This window comes from Bufo bufo, chromosome 1 (genome assembly GCF_905171765.1).
Source record: "Bufo bufo chromosome 1, aBufBuf1.1, whole genome shotgun sequence".
Lineage (NCBI taxonomy): Eukaryota > Metazoa > Chordata > Amphibia > Anura > Bufonidae > Bufo > Bufo bufo.
Window position 1 is genome coordinate 569,415,621 of NC_053389.1, and position 25,240 is coordinate 569,440,860.

At 43.1% G+C, this 25,240-nt stretch overlaps 1 protein-coding gene across 2 annotated transcripts in view; it reads left to right on the forward strand.

Annotated features, from left to right (window-relative positions):
• Positions 1-25,240, forward strand: part of FRMD4A (FERM domain containing 4A) — a 337,700-nt gene that overhangs the window by 25,107 nt on the left and 287,353 nt on the right. The window contains exon 1 of one of the 2 annotated variants that reach the window (XM_040413152.1): positions 22,637-22,986. The exons of the other annotated variant lie outside the window; for it this stretch is intronic. Within the exon in view, the coding sequence (XP_040269086.1) occupies positions 22,792-22,986 (195 nt within the window). The 5' untranslated portion in view covers positions 22,637-22,791. Of the gene's footprint in view, positions 1-22,636; positions 22,987-25,240 lie in introns of those variants that run through there. 2 annotated transcript variants of the gene reach the window in all.

The window sequence follows — 25,240 nt, forward strand, 5'->3', positions numbered from 1 at the left end:
AACCAGATTTCTCCATTCACATCAATCGATGTGGATGAATAAATCCTTGCCGGGATTTTTATTTTATTTTTTTATATACAAAGTGTTTGCCAAAGCATATGAACACCGCCACCTCCTCAGCTCATATGCCTCGGCAAACGTATCTTTTACTGCAGAGGAGAAATCTCGTCTTGCAGCGCCGCATACACCGACTTGCGTGTAATCTGACAGCAGCGCAATGCTTCTGTCAGAATGCACATTAGTGCTGCAGCTAGTCGATCAGTTGGTCCACCTGGAAGGTAAAAAAAAAACAAAAAACAGGCCGCAACACAATAATTTTATTCACTTTGGAAGAGAACATATAAACTTTAACTTTTTGAACTGAACATTAACCTTTTTGCTTACTGGTGTTTTTTTTTTTTTTTTTTTTTTTTTTTACCTTTATAGAACAAACCTCTCCTTCCCCATGGGTCAATGTGCAAAGCGCAAATCGCCCAAAGATGTGGCGAAGTACGTTATGCACTTTGTCCCATGTGAAAGGAGACGTTTGCAGCAGCTGTGAGTGAATGGGCCCTAATAGCCCTGTGTGCCTGTCCTGGTGAGATGTGATCCCTATGCTAGGTGTACCTGTGTGTGGTACTTCCGGAAACACTCTCCTAAGCATAGGGCAGGGTGGTCAGGACAGTCAGGACAGAAATAGCGGGTGTCACGCCTTATTCCACTCCTGCTACAGACACAACATCTTTTTCGGGGTGACGGTTGGGTTGAGGTACCAGCAACGACATTGGGGAAATGTCGCTCGTGTAGACGGCTAACTACACTGGTGGATGGGGCCATGGAACCTTCTGGATACAGGAGGTTCTCGATGATCTCTTCCTGGAATTTGAGGAAGGATCGTGTTCTCCCAGCCTTACTGTAGAGAACAAAACTATTATACAGAGCCAATTGAATCAAATATACAGACACCTTCTTATACCAGCGTCTGGTTCTGCGGGAAACTAAATACGGAGACAACATCTGGTCATTGAAGTCCACCCCTCCCATGAGCAAATTATAGTCGTGGACTGAGAGGGGCTTTTCAATGACACGGGTTGCTCGCTCAATTTGGATTGTCGTGTCTGCGTGAATGGAGGAGAGCATGTAAACGTCACGCTTGTCTCTCCATTTCACCGCGAGCAGTTCTTCGTTACACAAGGCAGCCCTCTCCCCCCTTGCAAGACGGGTGGTAACGAGCCGTTGGGGGAAGCCCCGGCGACTAGGTCGCACGGTGCCACAGGCGCAAATCCGTTCTAGAAACAAATGCCTAAAGAGGGCCACACTTGTGTAGAAATTGTCCACATAAAGATGGTACCCCTTGCCGAATAAGGGTGACACCAAGTCCCAGACTGTCTTCCCACTGCTCCCCAGGTAGTCAGGGCAACCGACCGGCTCCAGGGTCTGATCTTTTCCCTCATAGACACGAAATTTGTGGGTATAGCCTGTGGCCCTTTCACAGAGCTTATACAATTTGACCCCATACCGGGCACGCTTGCTTGGGATGTATTGTTTGAAGCCAAGGCGCCCGGTAAAATGTATTAGGGACTCGTCTATGCAGATGTTTTGCTCGGGGGTATACAAATCTGCAAATTTCTGGTTGAAATGGTCTATGAGGGGCCGAATTTTGTGGAGCCGGTCAAAACCTGGGTGGCCTCTGGGACGGGAGGTGGTGTTGTCGCTAAAATGCAGAAAACGCAGGATGGTCTCAAATCGTGTCCTGGACATAGCAGCAGAGAACATGGGCATGTGATGAATTGGGTTCGTGGACCAATATGACTGCAATTCATGCTTTTTAGTTAGACCCATGTTGAGGAGAAGGCCCAGAAAAATTTTAATTTCGGAAACTTGGACTGGTTTCAACCGGAAAGGCTGGGCATAAAAGCTTCCCGGGTTTGCGGTTATAAATTGTGTGGCATACCGGTTTGTTTCTGCCACAACTAAGTCTAAGAGCTCCACAGTCAAGAACAGCTCAAAAAATCCCAGGGCCGAACCGATATGAGCCGTCTCAACCCGAACTCCAGACTGGGCGGTGAAAGGGGGAACTAATGGTGCGGCTGAAGTTGGTGACTGCCAATCAGGGTTTGCCAGCACCTCAGGGATTCTAGGGGCTCTACGGGCCTGTCTGTGCAGTGGCTGCGACGGGGTAACTACTGCACGTGCCACCGTACCAGCTTCAACTGCCCTTCTGGTGCTCGCTACTTCACCATGTTGTACGGCAGTGCTGGTACTAGGTCCAGGAAGGGCTGCGCTGCTGGTGTATGCCTCACCACGTGATCCGGCAGCGACAGCCCCACTCTGCTGCTCTTGAAGCGGATCCTGCGTAACCTGTGGTCTAGCGACACGGGGCCGGGTACGCCTGGTGCTATCAGGGACCTCAGCCTCCTCGTCCGAACTTTGGGTCAGAGAGCCACTGCTTTCTACAGGTTCATATTCTGACCCGCTAGATTCGTCAGATGAGGGTTCCCACTCCTCATCCGACTGGGTCAGAATCCTGTAGGCCTCTTCAGAAGAATACCCCCTGTTTGACATTTTGGACTACTAAATTTAGGGGTATTCCCTGAGACTACCCAAGAAAAAAAGCAAGCCTGTCTTACAAAGGGGAGGCTAGCGAAGTACCGGAGGCCGCTGCGGTTGCTAAAAAATATCAAAACTGATTTTTTTATCGCCGCAGCGCGTGTAAAGTGAATGTGCAGTGATCAAAAAATATATATTTTTTGTCACTGCGGCGGGGCGGGCGTGGGTGAACGCACGTGTGGGCGACCGATCAGGCCTGATCGGGCAAACACTGCGTTTTGGGTGGAGGGCGAGCTAAGGTGACACTAATACAATTATAGATCTGACCGTGATCAGTTTTGATCACTTACAGATACTATAAAAGTACAAATGCTGATTAGCGATACGCTAAACAGCGAATAAGTGACTGCGGTGCGGTGGGCTGGGCGCTAACTCACGCTAAACTACCTAACCAAGGGGGCTAAACTATCCCTAAAACCTAACAGTCAATACAGTTTACACTGATCACTTTTTTTCCTTTCACTAGTGATTGACAGGGGCGATCAAAGGGGTGATCAAAGGGTTAATTGGTGTGCAGGGGGGTGATCTGGGGCTACAGTGTAGTGTTGGTGCTACTCACAGTTCAGTCTGCTCCTCTGCTGGATCCAACCGACGAAAAGGACCAGCAGAGGAGCAGACAAGCCATATAACAGATCATATTTACTAATATGATCTGTTATATGGCTTGTGATTGGATTTTTTGAAAATCGCCAGCCTGCCAGCCAATGATCGTTGCTGGCAGGCTGGTGACGAACTTGTTCTTTAACTTTTGCCGGCCCGCGATGCGCATGCGCGGGCCGGCTCTGACCGAAATCTCGCGTCTTGCGAGATGACGCACGGATGCGTCCAGGAGGAATGAATCAACCACCTTCCGGACGCATCCGTGCGTTAGGCGGTCGGGAGGTGGTTAAAAAGTGAAAGTTTGATTTATGATTATAATCCTGTCCCATTACTTTTGACCCCTTAACAAGTGGGAGGCACATATGCAAACTGTTGTAATTCCTACACCGTTCACCTGATTTGGATGTAAATTCCCTCAAATTAAAGCTGACAGTCTGCAGTTAAAGCATATCTTGTTTATTTCATTTCAAATCCACTGTGGTGGTGTATAGAGCCAAAAATGTTAGAATTGTGTCGATGTCCCAATATTTATGGACCCGACTGTATATTCCCAAATACCTTTCATTGGTTATAATGGTTCATTTTGTCTAGGGAGCAATCATTAGGAGAAATAAAATGGCTGTCGTCCTATTAGTTCACACAAAACCTGTCCTAATCACACAGGAGGACAAGTTACTTCACAACACTGAGCTAAAGATTTGCCTCATCCTCCTCTCTGCTCTACTTGTCAGGGATTATGATCATGAATACAGCTGATAAGATCTTCAGCTGAATCTGTGTAGGAATGGAGTTCATGAGGAAACAGCTGAAGTAAAGAGAGGACGGACCGGTCAGGCCGTGGTAATGTGGGGCTGTGGTAATGGAGACTGCATACAAGTGTAGTGACTTGTAAATTCTACCTTCAGTTTATTTGTATCATGATATCCAATCATAATGCAGACCTGTATGTATAATGGTGCTTTCCTGGCTGCTAGCAGATCCCCTATTTTCCCTGTGAAGATGCTAATGGTGCCATAAAGATTTATCACTATGAAGAATCATTTTGCTCATGTTTCTCTGCATTTGATATTGGTGGGAAAAGTCAGTCAATTCAGCGGGAAGTGACGGTGCATCCTAATTAATTGCTCAATCGGTATGTGGATCCCCTCAGACTTCACTCTGACAATCTCTCCAGAGTAAGAAGAGTATACCGCAATGTGGGGTGACTGGAGTGCACACCATAGAATAATGTCTGATGACATCTGGAGCAGACCTGGGATGATCCCCATAGCATAAAGCATGCAGGATGAATATACAGAGTGCAGCTAATGTGTGTTTGGATTGAGTAAAAGCTTTCTTGCTGCTGGCTACTTTTACTATTGAATTAAATACAAACATCTTTAAGATCATTAATGGAGGCTATGCAGTAGGATTTGATGGTGCACATTTTTCCGAAGCCACTTTAAGTCATGCTTTTTATTAACTTTTTCCTGCTTTCTTATACGTATAACAATGTCATTGCCCCAGGATTGTCAGATAATACTGTGTATAGTTTTCATCGACAGTATTCAGTAATGCAGGGGCGGTCAGCTAACTTCCTATTCAGACACATTAAATAAAAACTCTGGGGGGTTTATGGTTGCCCCATTTGTAAGCTACATGAGGGGTAGGGTAGTGCAGTCAGTACTGGCAGCGTCATTGCAGAATAATTAGCTCTGTTCGGGTCCACCACCACGTCATGTGACCTGCATTCTGACTTCCTGGTCCTATGATGTCTGCTGTTTCTACCTGAAATCAGTCGTTCTGGACAAGCCTATGCGACTTGCGCTGAAAATAAGTTCCAGAATCGTTATTACATGGGGAATATATCTAGTTACTAAAACAGACATGTCAATCTTTTCTCAGCCTTTTGGCTATGAAAAAAACAGACATAATGTAACCTTATGTCGATGGTGCAGTGTAAGTCTATAAAGCAGGCTCACATAATGAGCCCACTCTGTATGCAGTGAGTGCCAGCTAGGTAATACAACCAGCACTCAGCTGCAATGACCAGGATCGGAGATCACGCCGATCCCAGTCATTTAACTCCCTCAGATGCTACAGTGAATATCGACCATGGCATCTGTTCTCGATTCGGAGCCCCCACAGTGAAACAGTGGGGCTCTCATCGGTTACTGCGACAGCCTGGGGCCTTTTAAAGACAGGCAGCCTGTGAAAATCCCATAGACTGCAATAGCATACTCTTGCAGTCTATGGTACATACTATTGCATGTACAAGTCCCTAAGGCAGTGGCGGATCCAGAGCCTGGTCTCGGGAGGGGCACTTCCAGATTATTTTCTGTCCGCCGCCACAAAACAATGGTGCTTATAGAACAGACTCCACAGTGTAGAGGTATACTGAACATTGTGTGGCACAGTGTATGCTATATGTGTATAACAAACATATTCCACATGAAAACTTACAATTACTTGGCTTGGCCCTTGGGGATCTCGGACACCACTTCAACACTTTGACCGGGGGGCTCGGCGGAGCTGATGTGTTTTATCCTAATGAGAAAGATTTCATAATAAGGATTTGGAGAAGGGGCAGAGGGATAGCAGAGCAGGGAGAGGCTGGTGCTGCTACTAGGGGGTCATACCATGGAGGAGTAATAAAGCCCACCATAATGCCCCCCCCCCCCCAGTAGAAATAATTCTCCTTATAATGTGCAAAACATCCCCCCTTGTAATGCCCCAGGTTAGCTAATGTCCCCATAGTGCCCCCATAATGTGCCAATATAAAATACCCCTATATAGTGCCCCCAGTAAATGCCCCCATAGTGCTCCACACCCTCCTTCCTCCTAGTGCCCCCCATAATGTACCAGTATAAAATGCTCAAGTAGATGCCCTCAGTGTCCCCCATAATTTGCAAGTATAGAATACCCCTTCTTAGTGCCCCCCGTAGATGACCCCATAGTACTCCTCTCCCCCCTTTCCCATAGTACCCACCATAATGTGTCCCAGTATAAAATTGTACTGTACAGGGCACCCCATATAAAATACCCCTTCTTTGTGGCCTCAGTAGATGCCCCTATAGTGCCCCCAATAATGTTCCATTAACAAGAGCAACCCCCCCCAATCATGTGCCAGTAATAACAGCCCACCCATGTGCCAGTAATAACAGCCCACCCATGTGCCAGTAATAACAGCCCCCCCATGTGCCAGTATTAATAACAGCCCCCCATGTGCCAGTATTAATAACAGCCCCCCCATGTGCCAGTATTAATAACAGCCCCCCCATGTGCAAGTATTAATAACAGCCCCCCATGTGCCAGTATTAATAACAGCCCCCCCATGTGCCAGTATTAATAACAGCCCCCCTATGTGCCAGTATTAATAACAGCCCACCCATGTGCCAGTATTAATAACAGCCCCCATGTGCCAGTATTAATAACAGCCACCCATGTAACATAGTAACATAGTAGTAACATAGTACATAAGGCCGAAAAAAGACATTTGTCCATCCAGTTCGGCCTGTTATCCTGCAAGTTGATCCAGAGGAAGGCAAAAAACCCTGTGAGGTAGAAGCCAATTTTCTCCACTTTAGGGGAATAAAAAATTCCTTCCCGACTCCAATCATGCAATCAGAATAACTCCCTGGATCAACGACCCCTCTCTAGTAGCTATAGCCTGTAATATTATTACGCTCTAGAAACACATCCAGGCCCCTCTTGAATTCCTTTATTGTACTCACCATGACCACCTCCTCAGGCAGAGAGTTCCATAGTCTCACTGCTCTTACCGTAAAGAATCCTCTTCTATGTTTGTGTACAAACCTTCTTTCCTCCAGACGCAGAGGATGTCCCCTCGTCACAGTCACAGTCCTGGGGATAAATAGCTGATGGGATAGATCTCTGTACTGACCCCTGATATATTTATACATATTAATTAGATCTCCCCTCAGTCGTCTTTTTTCTAAAGTGAATAACCCTAATTTTGATAATCTTTCAGGGTACTGTAGTTGCCCCATTCCAGTTATTACTTTAGTTGCCCTCCTCTGGACCCTCTCCAGCTCTGCTATGTCTGCCTTGTTTACAGGAGCCCAGAACTGTACACAGTACTCCATGTGTGGTCTGACTAGCGATTTGTAAAGTGGTAGGACTATGTTCATATCACGGGAATCTATGCCCCTTTTGATGCAACCCATTATCTTGTTGGCCTTGGCAGCAGCTGCCTGACACTGGTTTTTGCTGCTTAGTTTGCTGTTTATTAAAATTCCTAGATCCTTTTCCATGTCAGTGTTACCGAGTGTTTTACCATTTAGTATGTACGGGTGACTTGCATTTTTCCTTCCCATGTGCATAACCTTACATTTATCAGTGTTAAACCTCATCTGCCACTTATCTGCCCAAGCCTCCAATCTATCCAGATCCCTCTGTAGTAGTATACTGTCCTCATCAGTGTAAATTACTTTACACAGTTTAGTGTCATCTGCGAAAATTGATACTTTACTATGCAAGCCTTCTACAAGATCAATAATAAATATATTGAAGAGAATAGGGCCCAATACTGACCCCTGAGGTACTCCGCTAGTGACAGTGACCCAATCTGAGTGTGTACCGTTAATAACCACCCTCTGTTTTCTATCACTCAGCCAGTTACTTACCCACATACAGATGTTTTCTCCCAGTCCGAGCATTCTCATTTTATATACTAACCTTTTATGCGGTACAGTGTCAAATGCTTTGGAGAAGTCCAGATATACGACATCCATTGATTCGCCGCTGTCAAGTCTAGAACTTACCTCCTCATAGAAACTGGTTAAATTAGTTTGACATGACCGATCCCTCACGAAGCCATGCTGATATGGCGTTATTTGCTTATTTCCGTTGAGATGCTCTAATATAGCATCTCTCAGAAAACCTTCAAACAGTTTACCCACAACAGATGTTAAACTTACCGGCCTATAGTTTCCAGGCTCTGTTTTTGGCCCCTTTTTGAATATTGGCACCACATATGCCACGCGCCAATCCTGTGGGACATTCCCTGTCAGTATAGAGTCTGCAAATATCAGAAATAAGGGTCTGGCTATGACATTACTTAATTCCTTTAGGATACGGGGGTGTATGCCATCCGGTCCTGGCGATTTGTCTATTTTAATCTTTTTAAGCCGCTGATGTACTTCTTCCTGGGTCAGACAGGACACCTTTAATGGGGAATTTATTTTTGCATTCTGCATGTCATCTGACAATTTATTTTCCTCAGTGAATACATTGGAGAAAAAAATATTTAACAGCTTTGCTTTCTCCTCGTCGCTCTCTGCGACTCCCCCCTCATTACTCTTTAAAGGGCCAACACCTTCAGCTTTATACTTTTTAACATTTATATAATTGAAGAACATTTTAGGGTTAGTTTTACTCTCTTTGGCAATTAATCTCTCGGTCTCTAGTTTGGCCGCTTTTATTTGTTTTTTACATGTTCTATTTTTTTCCTTATAGTTTTTCAGTGCTTCCGTGCAACCCTCCTGTTTTAGTGTTTTATATGCTTTCTTTTTGTCATTTATTGCTTTCTTTACAGTTCTGTTTATCCACATTGGTTTCTTTTTGTTCCTTAACCTTTTATTACCATACGGTATGTACCTCTCACAATGAGTTTTTAGGATGTTTTTAAAGATATCCCATTTTGTGTCTGTATTTGTGAGGACTTTGTCCCAGTTAGTTTGGCCTATGGCCTCTCTTAGTTGGCTAAATTTAGCTTTTTTGAAGTTTGGTATTTTTGTTCCTCCCTGTAGAAACGCTCTTTTGAATGATAATTGGAAGGTTATTACTTTATGGTCACTATTTCCCAGGTGTCCCCCGACCTGCACGTCTGTTGTTCTGTCAGGTCTATTGGTTAATACCAAGTCCAGTATGGCCGTCCCTCTAGTCGGGTCCTGAACCAGTTGGGAGAGGTAATTGTCTTTGGTTATAGCCACGAACCTGTTTCCCTTATGAGATATACAAGTTTCAGTTTCCCAGTCTATATCTGGGTAGTTGAAGTCCCCCATAATAACCACCTCATTATGATTTGCCGCCTCGTCTATCTCGTTTAGTAGTAGATTTTCTGTGGACTGTGGTATATTAGGTGGTTTATAGTAAACTCCTATTAGTAATTTATTGTTGTTTTTAGCTCCATGTATCTCTACCCATAGTGACTCCACATGTTCATGTCCCTCACTTATATCTTCTCGGACTGTGGGCTTTAGACAGGACTTTATATAAAGGCAGACCCCTCCCCCTCTCCGGTTTTGACGATCCTTTCTAAACAGACTGTAACCTTGTACATTAACTGCCCAGTCATAGCTATCATCCAGCCATGTCTCAGTTATTCCCACTATGTCATAGTCCTCCTCACACATCACTAATTCCAGTTCACCAGTTTTATTAGTCAGGCTTCTGGCATTAGTATACATACATTTGAGAGGTTTATGTATATTTTTTACCCTACACCTTTCCTTCTGAATTGTTCTAGTCCCTCCTTCCATTCCTCCCCCATTCTTATTACCTTGCCCCCGGTCTCTATCTGCACTATCTTCCCCTCCTATAACGTAATTACCCTCCCCCCCAGTCCCTAGTTTAAACACTCCTCCAACCTTCTAGCCATCTTTCTCCCCAGCACAGCTGCCCCTTCCCCATTGAGGTGCAGCCCGTACCTACGATAGAGCCTGTTGCCGATAGAAAAATCGGCCCAGTTCTCCAGGAACCCAAACCCCTCCTTCCTACACCAGTTCTTGAGCCACTTGTTAATCTCCCTAATCTCCCATTGCCTTTCTTGTGTGGCTCGTGGTACAGGCAGTATTTCGGAAAAATACTACCTTTGAGGTCCTTGCCCTCAACTTTTGACCTAAATCAATGAAATCATTTTTAAGGACTCTCCACCTACCTCTAACTTTGTCATTGGTTCCGATATGGACCATGACCGCTGGATCGTCTCCAGCCCCTCCCAGTAATCTGTCAACCCGATCCGCGATGTGTCGAACTCTAGCGCCAGGAAGACAGCACACTGTTCTGCGATCACGGTCTTTGTGACAGATTTCCCTATCTGTTCCCCTAATAATGGAGTCTCCCACTACCAGCACCTGTCTGGCCTGCCCTGCTCTCCTGGTTCCCTGCTTACTGGAGCTGACATTCCCCTGACTGGCAGAGGAAGTGTCTGGCTGCAGCAGTGCCGTCCCCGGACTGACATCCCTCTCATCTGCCAAACGTGCAAACTTGTTGGGGTGTGTCAGATCAGGGCTAGCCTCCCTGGCACTCTTCCCTCTACCCCGCTTTCTAACTTTTACCCAGCTAGCTACCTCACTTTCCTCAGCCTCCTCTCTGTCACCCTCCCCCTCATCTACCCCAAAGAGTGCTTGCTCGGTGAGAAGCAAACTCTTTTGCAAATTATCAATGCCTCTCAGTGTTGCAACTTGCCCATTTAGAGACTCGATCTGCGATTCCAAACGGGTAATTTGCTCACATCTAGAACAAAGATATACACCCTTGAACTCCTGTTCCAGGACTGCATACATCATGCAAGATGTGCACTGGACTGCGTTGTAAATTGTGCAACACATACTAAATGGGGATTACAACAGTAAAAAAGTAAAACAGTCTAAATGATTTAGATTTAGACCCTGTCTGCTGTAGTTGAAGGACCACGTAAAATTAAGCCAACAACACACAAGGAAATTATATCCAACCTTAGTTTCCAAACTCCTTTTCTTAAACTCCTTATTTTTTAACTCCGCTTTATAAGAAGCCACTTAGTAGAGCAAGCCTCGGAAAGAGCAGGCTACTGTGCCAGTATTAATAACAGCCCCCCATGTGCCAGTATTAATAACAGCTCCCCATGTGCCAGTATTAATAACAGCCCCCCATGTGCCAGTATTAATAACAGCCCCCCATGTGCCAGTATTAATAACAGCCCCCCATGTGTCAGTATTAATAACAGCCCCCCTATGTGCCAGTATTAATAACAGCCCCCCATGTGCCAGTATTAATAACAGCCCCTCCATGTGCCAGTATTAATAACAGCCCCCATGTGCCAGTATTAATAACAGCCCCCCCATGTGCCAGTATTAATAACAGCCTCCCATGTGCCAGTATTAATAACAGTCCCCCCCTAATGTGCCAGTATTAATAACAGCCCCCCCCATGTGCCAGTAAAAGTATTGTATATATATAAAAAAAAAAAAAACACATACTTGCCTCCATGTCCGCGATGCGATGCAGGCCTCTTCCGGCCTGTGTCCCGCGCTGTATGGCTCAGGCGGCGCGATGACGTCATCGCGCCGCCGGCGCCGGCCTCTGATAGGCTGCAAGCACTAGGGAAAGGGACACGCCTCTCCCTCCCCTGCCTCAGCACAGTCATCTGTATCTCTGTCCTGAGGATGGCGATACAGATGACTATCGAGATGAGCGCTTCCACAATGGAAGCGCTCATCTCCCTGTGCCCCGCCGCCGCCAACTCGGGGGGGCAATTGCCCCGTTGCCCCCCCCCCCCCCCTGGATCCGCCAGTCTCCTAAGGAGACTAACAATTACAATTAAAAAGGCTAAAAAAACGCATAATAAAAACTATCTACATTTGGTATTGTCATAATTGTACTGATCCACAGAATAAGGTTGTCTTGTCATTTTTAGTTCAAACTGAAAGTTGTTAAAACAAAGCTCAAAAACCTTGTCGGAATTGCCTTTTTTTTTTTTTTTGTTTCACCACACAAAGAATTTTTTCCCCATTTACAGTACCAGCTATGGTAATTTAAAAGGTGCCTTTAAAAAATACAACTTGTCCCGCATTAAAAAAAAAAAACAAGCCCTCATATGGCTATGTGAACAGAAAACTTAAAGAATTATGGTCCTTTGAAGTCGGGCAAAAAAAAAGGGATGTGTCCTAAAAGGGTTAAAGGGGTTGTGCAGTGGTATAATATTGATGACCTATCCTGAGGATAGGTCATCAGTATCCGATCAGCAGTGAATCCCGGCACCCCCCAAGCTGTTTAAAGAGGCTGTTGCGCTCATGCTCTGTAGTGATGAGCGGCATAGGCAATATTCAAATTTGCGATATTCCATGAATATTTTGCCCTAATATTCATCGTAAATTCAAGAATTCGTGATCTTGTCATTTCTTACTTGATTGCGAAAATCTTCATTGTAATATATTCGCGATAAAATTTCGCGATTAGAATATTCGCGATCAACACTAAGGGGTAGGCAACTTTCCTATTGGTTGCTAGGGATGTTGCTACGTGCTGATATTCACGATAAATTCGCGATTATAATATTCGCGAATACGAATATACACTCACCTAAAGAATTATTAGGAACACCTGTTCTATTTCTCATTAATGCAATTATCTAGTCAACCAATCACATGGCAGTTGCTTCAATGCATTTAGGGGGGTGGGTGAGGGGGTGGGTGAGGAGAATGGGCCGACTGATTGAAGCTGATAGAAGAGCAATGTTGACTGAAATAACCACTCGTTACAACCGAGGTATGCAGCAAAGCATTTGTGAAGCCACAACACGCACAACCTTGAGGCGGATGGGCTACAACAGCAGAAGACCCCACCGGGTACCACTCATCTCCACTACAAATAGGAAAAAGAGGCTACAATTTGCACGAGCTCACCAAAATTGGACTGTTGAAGACTGGAAAAATGTTGCCTGGTCTGAGTCTCGATTTCTGTTGAGACATTCAAATGGTAGAGTGCGAATTTGGTGTAAACAGAATGAGAACATGTATCCATCCTCTGATGGCTACTTCCAGCAGGATAATGCACCATGTCACAAAGCTCGAATCATTTCAAATTGGTTTCTTGAACATGACAATGAGTTCACTGTACTAAAATGGCCCCCACAGTCACCAGATCTCAACCCAATAGAGCATCTTTGGGATGTGGTCGAACGGGAGCTTCGTGCCCTGGATGTGCATCCCTCAAATCTCCATCAACTGCAAGATGCTATCCTATCAATATGGGCCAACATTTCTAAAGAATGCTATCAGCACCTTGTTGAATCAATGCCACGTAGAATTAAGGCAGTTCTGAAGGCAAAAGGGGGTCCAACACCGTATTAGTATGGTGTTCCCAATAATTCTTTAGGTGAGTGTATAGCACTATATTCTAAATATTCGTGAATTCTCGAAGTGGCGATATTCGCAATTAAAATTCGCGATTCGAATATTCGCGCTCAACACTAATGCTATGTCGTGGCCACCCTAGCTTTATACTGTCAGCATGCTAGCACTTCTATTAACCCGATGAATTGTACAAAGGGTTGATTGCGCCAATTACACCTTGGTCAGTTAAACCCATAGTATTAAGCTTACGATGGTTTCACTCATAGAGTTCACACACAGTTCTGTCTCTTCTCCAACTTTCTGCATGCATTATTTACTGGGATGATCTGTGTGCCTGTCTAGTCAGGGCAATACGGAACTGTGAAAAACAACAATAGAGCAATAATAAAACACATGAGCAAGAAATAAAACAGATCAATACGAAGAATGTGCAGAGAACAATGCATACAGATGAATAGAAAACGACACCGCTGAAAGAGCCGATGAATGGGCTGAGCCCAGCTGACAATTTATGTGACCTTTCTTCTATTGTGGCTGTGTCTAACATATTGTCATACCAAAGCTTTCCTTTCATCACATCGTTTGGGCTGTTTTCATTTACCTCCAGCTTACAGTGCAGACAAATACCTTATCCCTTTAAATTACACCATCTAACCTACTGTATAACTTTGTGTATGACTTTATACTGGGAACATTTCCTACAGTTCCAGTTGATGTCTCTAACATGAGGGTATACGCCTTGTACTGCACATTATATACCATTGTAATGTATACCTGTATTCTTGTATCATACTGCAGCAGAATTAGGCCTTGGTCACATGTTCATGTTCGGCTTATGTGCTGGAACTCTCACAGTTTACATGCCGAACAGGGATGGACTGGCCATGGACCCTACAGGGAAATTTCCCAGTGGGCCGATGCCTAGGGGAACACCTGAGCCCTCCTCATGCCTGCCAGCCAGGTAAATAATGATCTGATGCTCCCTTCCTGACTCCTGAACTCAACTGTATTGCCATCCTAAGGTAACTGGAGTAGGAGGATAGAACAAGGCAGCTGTCTATGGCCACCACACAGGGGTAGTTTTTGCGGAGCTATTTAGTGCTGCTGGGGCAGTAATTCGTAATGGACTGTGGTGTTTGGCTCTGCTGGGGTGGTATAGTGTGCTGCAATATGGTATTGCGGGCCCTGCCTACTTTTGTTGGCCCTGCCTGCTGTCAATTTGGACATACTACAAAATAGGGCCACTTTTAGTTTTCTTCCAGGGCCACTTTAAGTTGCCAGTCCACCCCTGATGCCGTATGTATCCATAAAGCCCCATTTGCCTGACGCATACCAAAAGATACCATCTGCATGCTTTTTTCACCGTATAGAAAAGCTGGGGTTTCCTATACAGAGGCATGCAGTAAACAAAAATATATGACCCATCTTACAGTATACTTCTGTTTCCCCCGTGGGTAACTTATGCCACCGTATGCTTATATAGTGGCATGTGTCGCAGCCCTTCTATGGAGGTATAGGTTGGGAAAAACTTTTAGAAATTATACTGTATATATACATTATTATATTGTGCATTAAATAATTACGGTAAATATATTATTATATGTGCTCTGTTATTTAAAGCTGAACTATCTGCAACCGGTTACAACTTAGTGCCGGAACTACATGGCTTCGCCTGTTGGGCAGTGGAAGGAGCTGGTTATTAAATCACTTGTGTAGTAACGGAGCTGACTCCTGGCGCCGGAGCTACTGCAGAACAGCTGATCGGTAGAGGTGTGTGGTGTTTGAGATCTCCCCCGATCAGACAGTGATGATATTAATGACCTATCCCGAGGATAGGCCATCACTTGTAAAGAGTCAGACAACCCCTTTAAATTCCTCTGCAAGTCTAATAAACCTCAGTACCCCCACCCATAACACACTCACAGGAGTGAAGGAAGCTGAGAATGAGGGGTTATTTGATGGTATAGTTGCATCTGACACTGATTGTTCCCTTATGCCAACAACTAAAGAAATCTGCTATTTTTGACTTTGTGGCAGTGCCATGCTGCTATTTTGTTAGTCTAGAAAAAAGCCCCAAGGGCAACCTTTCTCCCTCAATGGCACATGGACAGCTAAAGCAGCCCTATGGTATATAGTGTTCTACGTTCCTAACATAGTGATTACGTTCCACCTCCAAGCACTGTTCTCAATGCTTGCAGCACATGGAGGTGAATGCAGTGGTTGTGCACATAATGTATACAAAGGCATAAATTGCATTTCTGAATGTGTGTATGCATTCCACACCAATCTGTTTCTATAGGCAGTGGCCCTGCAGAGGGAATTTTGTGGTGATTTGTTATTAAAGTCCTTTTTTCCTTGCACTATGTATATATCTCAAATGGTTATGTATGGGAAACAAGAAGTAAACACTGGCAATCCTAGTTAGGTTGCTGGTAGATGGGCTGGATCTGCCCCTCCTAGCTTGTAGAAAAGAGAATGTCTAGTCATCAAAGATAGAGGCAACATGTGCATGTTTGAGCACTGAAAACTTGGGGAAAAGAGAAATCTCATCCGGGAAATCCCCATTTCTGAGACTGAAAAACTGCTGAACCTCTTTAAAGCCTCATTCACACGTCAGTGTTTTAGTCAGTGATTGTGAGCCAAAACCAGGATTGGAGCCTCCACAGACATAAGGTATAAGGGAAAGATCTGCACCTGTTCTGTGTTTAGAGCCGCACCTGGTTCTGGCCCAAAATCACTGATGGAAATCACTGACCAAAACACTGACGTGTGAATGAGGCTTAAGACAGAGAAACAAAATTCTAGTTTTGGTATTCTTTACATCAATAATAGCGCAGTCTGCAGCACCACTCCTGCGTCAAGAAAACCAGAACCTCAAAAGGAACTTGATGGGTTCCATTATAGGTAGGATTCACTGGGAAACATATCCATCACGGCTGTCATGGTTCTGTTATGTATGGAAAGCATAAGGCATATCACAAGTGTTTTCTACAAACTCTATTTTCAGCAGTATTGGCAACTTTGAGAACAGGGGATAGTGCTTAGTAGTAGTCCTAGAGCTAGGCTTCAATACAGTGTAAGGCCTGTCCACTCTTTTGACAGATGGTACAGAATTTGACTGGGTTGTGTTCTCTATTAAGGGTCCATTCACACGTCCGTTGTTTCTTTCCTGATCTGTTCCGTTTTTTGCGGAACAGATCTGGACCAGATCTGGACCCATTCATTTTCAATGGGTCCTGAAAAAAAATCAGACATTGAGCTGTCCGATTTTTTTCAGGACCCATTGAAAATGAATGGGTCCAGATCTGGTCCAGATATGTTCCGCAAAAAACGGAACAGATCAGGAAAGAAACAATGGACGTGTGAATAGACCCTAAGTGTGTTCTTCTATTCTCAATGGAAATGGAAATAAAGGTATGGCACCATGACCTTGTGCAGTCAGAAGGCGTGGGGTTTACAAATTCCTACTACCAGGAGAATAAGTGTCTATTCACACGTCCGCAACTTGGGTCCGGATCCGTTCGGCAAAATTTTGCGGAACGGGTGCGGACCCATTCATTTTCAATGGGGCCGGAACGGATGCGGACAGCACACTATGTGCTGTCCTCATCCTCATTTCCGGATACGCAATTCCGTTCACGAAAAAAATTGAACATGTCCTATTCTTGTCCGGAACTGCGGACAAGAAAAGGCATTTTCTATTATAGTGGCGGCGATGTGTGGTCCGCGAAATGCGGAACGCACATTGCCGATGTCCTTGTTTTGCGGATCCGCAATTACGGACGTGTGAATGGACTCTAATTATGCTGATTGCAGATATGCACGACAGCACTCGGCAGTACTGGAGAGATCTAGCAGTGCGGAATTCCTGACAGTGCTTTTAGGCAAGCTCATCCTAAAATACAGAAATAAAAAAATAATACTCATGTTTACAGCCAGCTGTATGTGAATCATATGGAATGCTGTCAAACTTCTTCTGACGTCTGTGTTTTTTCCACTGTATCAGTGGTCAAAATATAATTTCTTTTACTGTCCAGTTACCAATTTGAGCTAATAATATTCCTGAATTTTCTTTGAGTTATAAGTATAGCAACGGAAAGTTATCTGATTTGCTGCATGTAGGGGTATTCCTTGCCCTTGAATTATGACATTGCATGCCATCATGACCCATAGACTAAGCTTCATGTTGCATCTGCCTGCTGAAAATGTGCTATAGTAATGCACCTACACAGGGCAAATCTGAGCAAATCCTGTCCATAACAAGGTTACCGACAGGACCACAATGGTTGTGTGCACCCCTCGATTTAAGGAAAATTTATACAAAATGAATGAAAACCAAAAATTGCCAGTCAACAAAAAATGTTGATACTAGTATCATTCTAAAGGTGACCATACACATTTGATAGATGTTAGCCAAACCCACCAAACTTGGTGGGAACCGCCGATGATCTAATGTGTATGGTAGTGTCCTGATTTTCCCCTGATGGCAGCTGTCAAGGATAAGATGGGTCACTCATTGTAAATGTCAGCATACCCGATCATTTGTTCTCAAAGGAGATAAGCCACCACCAGAGGTGTTTGACAGCAGCGAATCCCCGCTCTCTATCGAGAACACCTGCACACTTGTGTATGGGAGGGTCGAAGTGAACAGTCTTTGGCTAAACAAGTGTTCTGCCAACAGCTATCTGAAGTACGGTATATGACCAGCTTAAGAGTTTTTGGCTTTCTTCAAATGTGAGCATTGTCTTTGAGAGTCCTCAGAACAGATTTAATTCTGAACACTAGTTTCTTCAAATTGTACTCTTGTACTTAAGGTTTTGTACACTTCTAAATCATTAAAAAAATGTAAGAGTCTGGTTTAAACTTGTTTCTTCACTTTAGCCAGCAGTGAAATAATTCACGATGGGATCAAGTTGACTCTTCTAGTCACTACATTGTTATCTCTCTGCATATGTTAATCATTTTTTAGATTGAGCTGGGTGTGGCATTGAGAAATCACTGCCTCCAGCCTCTATGTTTTATTTTACCAGGTGTGTACCATTATGTGGGAACATTACGGGTGACCTCAAGTAGTATCACATAACTCAGAAAATAACACAACTCTTTCATACCATGGTGGACTACAGCAGATAGAAACTGAAAAATACGAAATATGGAATTTCATATACCTGCATTAACAGTGTAGATGAGTGTGTAATACTCATTTCTTCTGGCACTGAAAGCCCTAGAACTATATGGAGTCCAGAAGGTTGTCATGTGTGGATTTCTGACCAGAGTAGTCATTCTGGCTCTCACAACCTGTTTTCAATTCTCTTAGCATCAAATTGGCTAACAAAGGCTGTACTTTTTAATATTGGGTTTCCACGTGCAGGTTATTTGATGTTTTTCTAAAGCCAAAGCCATGAGTGGGGTCATAAATGGAGGACACATATAAAGGATAGACTGAACCTTCTCCTTTTGAATTCAACCCTGGTTTGGCTTCAAAAACAACATAAAAAACCTGAATGTAGAAAGGCAACCTAAAACAAGAGCAGATCAACAATGTAGTGTATCAATCGGTTCTCATTTTGTACCTTTAAATATAAATGTGCCAATCGTCATGTACACTATTTTTCGTCTCCATTCAGTTTGCATCTACTGTTTACACTGAGAGCTGGTTTTGTATGCCTTAACAGAATATCAAATCAGCGGGAGAGTAACAGGTAACAATGATCAGGAACGAAAGTTCGTAAACCAAATCATCAGCTTATGTAGACAGAAAGATGGGAGCTGAAAAATACCAGACTTTTTTTTTCTAACCACGAAAAACCTCTTTAAATGGAAGATGTCATGCTCACTAATGATCAGAAGAAGGCTAGTTTCACACATGTGGCAGAACAATACAGCAGAGGAACAGCCTTCCAGAGTTCTCTGGATCCGACCTAGCCGTATACTGCCATTCACCACCGCAACAGTTTATGCCAGGATTCAGCCGGACAAAAACTGCCGGATTGCTCTGCTACATGTGTAAAAGAAGTCTGTGTGACTGGTCGAACAAATCAAATCGTATTGTCCACAAGGTGCCAGAGAAGTGCCATTTTTCTGAGAATGTTCTCTGTCCTATGCATGTCATAGAATGTAGACAACCCTAAGAAAAATCCCACTTTTTTCATCATAAGGAATGATCAACTAGGCAAAATTGACAGCCATTAGTATGCCACCATATCAACATTTCTAGTCATTTCCATCAGTTTTTACTCAGTTTTCTTGTTCTTATCAAAACTTTGTTGGGGAGATTTATTCACCTTTTTCCAAACATTTACTGCCCATCATAACGATGTACAAAATTCTCTACTGAACCATCATCTCCAAATTTAATATGTGATTCAGATACTTTTAACACCTACCTTCATAGTTTGAAAAATGAACATGGCAGAGAAGTCTTAAAATATGCACAGTTTTACGGCACAAAATATTGCGGTGAGACTATTGAACTCTCTGCCACAAGACAACGGTTGCTTCATTGTAGAAGTTCAGTTGGGGTCTGGGTGCAGTTCTTGAAAGTAATAATATCACAAGTTATGGATACTAGATTTCTGGAGATGAGACGAGGAGAGAGGGATTTATTATGATTCCCTTATGTGGAGTGAGGATGGAATTGTCATATAGGCCAGTTAGGGGGGGGGGGCTGCCTTTCTTTGGATCAACATGGCAGGATATATATAGGTTGGTCTTTATGCACCTGTGTCTTTTGTCTTATCAACTATGTAAGGCAGCTTTAAAATTGCATAAGGAGGATAAATAGCCCTAGCATGCCTGGTGGGTTGTGAAAATTGGTCTTGCCACATGTACCATGTTCAGGAATTTGTCGCAATTTGCACCATTTACACCAGCTTATAAATGCAGACGTCCTATGACGCAAAAGATAATTCCTTCCCATTGAATATCAGTGTTCTAGGATTGTTAGGTGGTTATAGGGATAGGTTCAGTAGGTTTAATCTCTGTGCGTTTTATCTCCTTGGGATATATTTTTTTGTACAAGCCTTTGTGGTCGAATGGGAAAAGAAATCACACAGGCACATGGTATTGTACTTCATTCTATAAGCTGCAGCATAGTGTGTGGCCTTTTTCTCTGCATCCATAAATCACTATATCTAGAAATTTCATTGTAAAGAGGTATCTGAAGAAAAACGCTCTTCAGATATCTGTATGGTCCTGAAATGTAACGAGAAACCATATCTTCATAAAGGAGCTTTGTAAGCTATATTAAAAAGAAAAAAGCTTACAACTTTCCCTGCCTTTTTTCGGGGAGGAGGGGTCTACAGACATATGGAACCACTTATGAACAAGGAATGATTGTTTTATTCAACCAGTTTCTCACATCAGACTAATGCGACCTTAACTGTTTCACTGCCAGATGTGGGAATTTTGCACGGCTTCATACGACATGACTCAGAGTAAACATGCATTTTGTCAATGTCTTGTAGCATTTCATTGTTTCCTCTGGCAAGCTTTAAGATGAAACGTGATAGTTTCCTTCAAAATGTAGTCTTATAACTAAAACTGAGCTCCTGAGTCTCGAGAGACATCAGTTTCCTATGCAAAACATGCTTGTGGGAACAGGATATGAAACATAGTGCCAGAAGGCCAAAAATGGGAGTACCCTCAACGTGATAATTGAGGACATATTTAGCGTTAATGTAGTAAAGAAAAGGTGAAGCAAAGAAAAGATTTAAAACAAAAACTTTTCATTCAGAAGATCCCAGGAATGACCAAACTACAAGCATGTCCACTGCTGCTGTATTGCGGGGTGGCCATAACCATGGAAACTAGCAGTGTACAATGTGATGGAAAAATGAAGGCAGCCAGCAAAGGAAGTAATATGGGCAATAACAATACATTAGTAAGTGGCCTGTATTAACTTTCTCTACATGATAGCTGCCACTCGAGACAACCTCTTTTAGTGTTTGAGATGTCTCTGGGATCTTCACCTTTTTGGAGAATGAATAGGATGGAATACACGTGCATGGCCACCTCTCCATTTATAGCTGGATGTGGTACCTCGCCTGGTCAAACAGTGGACAGGTAATGGCCATTCTTCCTATTTGTTGGAGCCCCAGAGGTGGGACCCCCACCTAATACATATTGATGACATGTGTTCTTCAAAGATCCATTTACAAGGAGAGCTGTTGACAGTACAAGTACCGTTTAACGCCAATAGAACCAAACTATAATCTAATCACTAATATTGGTGATTGAATACCTCAAGTAACTGTTTATTCATTATTGGTACAAAACCCTTCATCTCGGCCATCAAATTCTAAAGGCCTGAACTTCTGATTTACTAAATGCTGTATCCAGCAGCAATGTATATGACAAGTGTAAAAACTACCACAAGTTTGAATAGGTTCCCCTTGTTCAAATGTATTTTGTCCATATTCTCCAGTTTCCTCAAACCCCCCCAAAGCTAGCAGGCTTCCTATAAAGATGGTCGAAGATAGTCCTATATGTGCTTGCTTGAGATGGGGAAATTAGATTGTGAGCCCCATAAACAACAAGTTTGGGTGTAACCACCAAGGTAGCAGCCAGTAACTAAGAGGGCCCATCTCCAAAAAGATAGTTAGGGATATACATGGACAACGGAAGAGTGCATTACTTTTTGCAGCATTTCTGTGCTGTGACATCACTGATCCATCATGCACATTATCATACTATTGTGATATCACTATGAGCCTCATTGCTGTACTGTGACCTCATTGCGCACATTATTCCTGTGCCCTTTCTTCACTACGCACATGATCCCACCATTGTGGCATCACTGTGTGCATCATCTCTGCGCATAATCATAAGCTACTCATATTCATTCTACCAAAGGTTGTCATGGTGGTGTGGGGCCCCATGCCAAGCTTTGCTATGGGCACATGGGTCCTTGTTACACCTCTGACAACATGGATCTATGCAAAGTCACTGTTGTACTATACATGTTTGTCAACATTACAAGTATATATAAAGGATTCATAGAATATTACAAACAGTATAAATATTTATTTCTCATTCTTATAAATTACTAGGATTTGTATAATTCCCATTGTCTCCCGACAATGCAATGTTCCTGTCTATAGACCAGGTTTTCTTGTTTCACATCCCAAAGAAAAGCTGTATGCTGGATTTAACATTAATCACAGCACCAGATGGCGATGGTAAAGATATTTTTTTCACATGGTCATGTGATTTACTGTATCCAGAAAGCCAATGAAGCGCAGGGCGTACGGTCACATGACAGATGTTTAATAAGTCTGTTAGAGCTCTGATTAGACAAGTGACCTGGTTACCATCTGCAGCTAGAAGAAGTGACTTTGACATTTTTGGATCACGCTCCCTGGAAGCATTACTCCAGCCTAAAATCAGTGCAAAGTATGCAAGGGGAACTGGAGGAAGTCAGAGATTTGCTTCTTAAAACATGCTTTTAGGCACTGTGTTTCTATTCCCCCTCCCACCCTCCAGACAAGCCACATCTTGATTCAGAAAAGGTCTCTAAAGTAAAAGCTGCTCAGTCATTTGATATATGAGAAATCTGGAGGAGCCTACAAGCTATTGCACAGGAAGGGCTTCTCCAGCCTTTGTGCAAAGCCCCTGCGAAGAACCCACCACAGGCTGCCATACAGGGATGGTGCTGCAGACCGCCGTGACCCCGGGCAGGGCCCGCAGACTTTTGTTCAAAATACCATATGGATCACTGAGAAGGAGAAGCGGAGAACGGGTAAGTAAACTAGCAAAAAGTGCATGTAGAAGAGGGACATTATTAACCCTTTATGTAGTCCAGGAACCTAGAATATTGCAAATTATTGTACATTAAATTACTTTGGAATAACGTGAACTAAAATTTAAATATTCAGCGAAAGAGATGAAAGTTAATTAGGTCTACAGGAAAAAAAATAAAACTTTTTTCGAAACTGCAAACATTCCAAGTGAATATTTTCAGTGTGCAAACATTTGTTTCAGTTGTGCAAAGACATGAGGTTTGGGTTGATTTTTTTTTTTTTTTATCGCGTAGCGAATGGTTTGCCAGACTTGTTCTCGTGGGTTTGCAGAATTGTTTGTGAGGATATAGCAACTGTTTACTCTCTTACTGCAGACAGACATGGTGACAGGGAAGGTGATAGTGATGAAATCCTTGGAAGACAGATGTGTAAAGGAGAGGACATATTCACATGTTCTAAAATATACTGCAAACGTGAAAATGTAGTCAGCACATGGACAGAAGGAGCTTGTCTGCATGCAGCAGAGCTCAGTATGATGACTCCTTAAAGTTGCCTTGCTTGTGTATCGCCACTAAGTGATAATACCGTATGTGCAGTCCTGTGTAAAACCACAGAATGCGAGAAGATGATGAGTTGTACAGAATACTAAATGTATTGCTAGATTTGTAAATAATTTGTGTATAAGGGATGCTTACACTGTGCATACATGGTACGTGAAATCACTGAAATGTAAAGGCAGGCAATGGCGCTATGATATTTCTCTGTTATAAGCAATGTGTTTTCATGCTTTTTATGCTTTTTTCATTTTTGCTACAATGGCATTGCTGGCAGCAACATTTGATAAAAAAAACTCCCTCTGACCTTCATCCACTTTCTTTTGATATCAGACTCTCATTGTGTACACCAGACCTAGGTTGGGGTTTAGTGTTACTAACGTTGGCGTTCCCATATTGTATGACATAAAAGAGATGTAAGGATTGCCGCAAGATACAAGCAGTGTTCAGTGTCTTCTCTTATTCCTTCCTAATAATATAACAAAGAAACTACAGCTACCAATGGACTGTTTCATGTGGTCATGTTATGTGTCACCTGTAAGATTCAAGGAGAAATATCTATCTGTCTGTCTATCTACTATCTATCTATCTATCTTATATCTATCTACTATCTATCTATCTTCTATCTATCTATCTATCTATCTATCTATCTATCTATCTGTCTGTCTATCTTGTATCTATTATCTATCTATCTATCTATCTATCTATCTTATATCTATCTACTATCTATCTATCTTCTATCTATCTATCTATCTATCTATCTATCTATCTGTCTGTCTATCTTGTATCTATTATCTATCTATCTATCTAGTATCTATCTATCTATCTATCTATCTATCTATCTATCTATCTATCTATCTGTCTGTCTATCTTGTATCTATCTATCTTATATCTATGTATCGATCTATCTCATATATATCTATCTCATATCTATTTATTTATCTAGCAAATAAAATAAGCTTTATTGGCAGGACTAAATACATTTTAGCATTGCCAAAGCAAGTGGGGAATAATTAGGTAGGGTTGGGGAATGGGGCCATGTCCAGGATGGGGATATAGGAGTCTATGGTATATCAGGCTCCTCTCAGTCTATGGCAAGCAGTAATATATTGTGCTGCTATGGCCGCTGTGTTCTCCTCTTCGCCCAGCAGTATGGAGAGTCTTTCTTCCTCCTCCATGGAGGTGAAGTCTGGGCAGAGATCAGACAGTCTCCTGAAGTTAGAGTCCCTCACTGCTGAGTATTTGGGGCACCATAAAACAGGAAGTGAGCCTCATCCTCCACGGCCTCCTGGTCTATCTATCTATCTATCTATCTATCTATCTATCTAGTGTCTGTATATCTATTTATCTATCTCATATCTATCTATCTAGCAAAAAGAAAAAAAAATGCAGCCGATGTGGTGAAAGAAAAAAGTGATCTTTTATTCACCCGTGCAACGTTTCAGTCCGCTTCCTAGGATAACGGCTTGATAACGGTCCCAGGAAGCGGACTGACACGTCGCACGGGTGAATAAAAGATCACTTTTTTCTTTCACCACATCGGATATGCTGCATTTTCTTTTCTTTTTGCTACATGTGTGGACAGCTGGTTGCGTCTGTACCGCTGGCACTCCAGATTTACATTACGGTTGGTGTTGCCTTGGACTTCTCTCTTATATCTATCTATCTCATATCTGCACAGGTGATGGGGCCGGGGGGT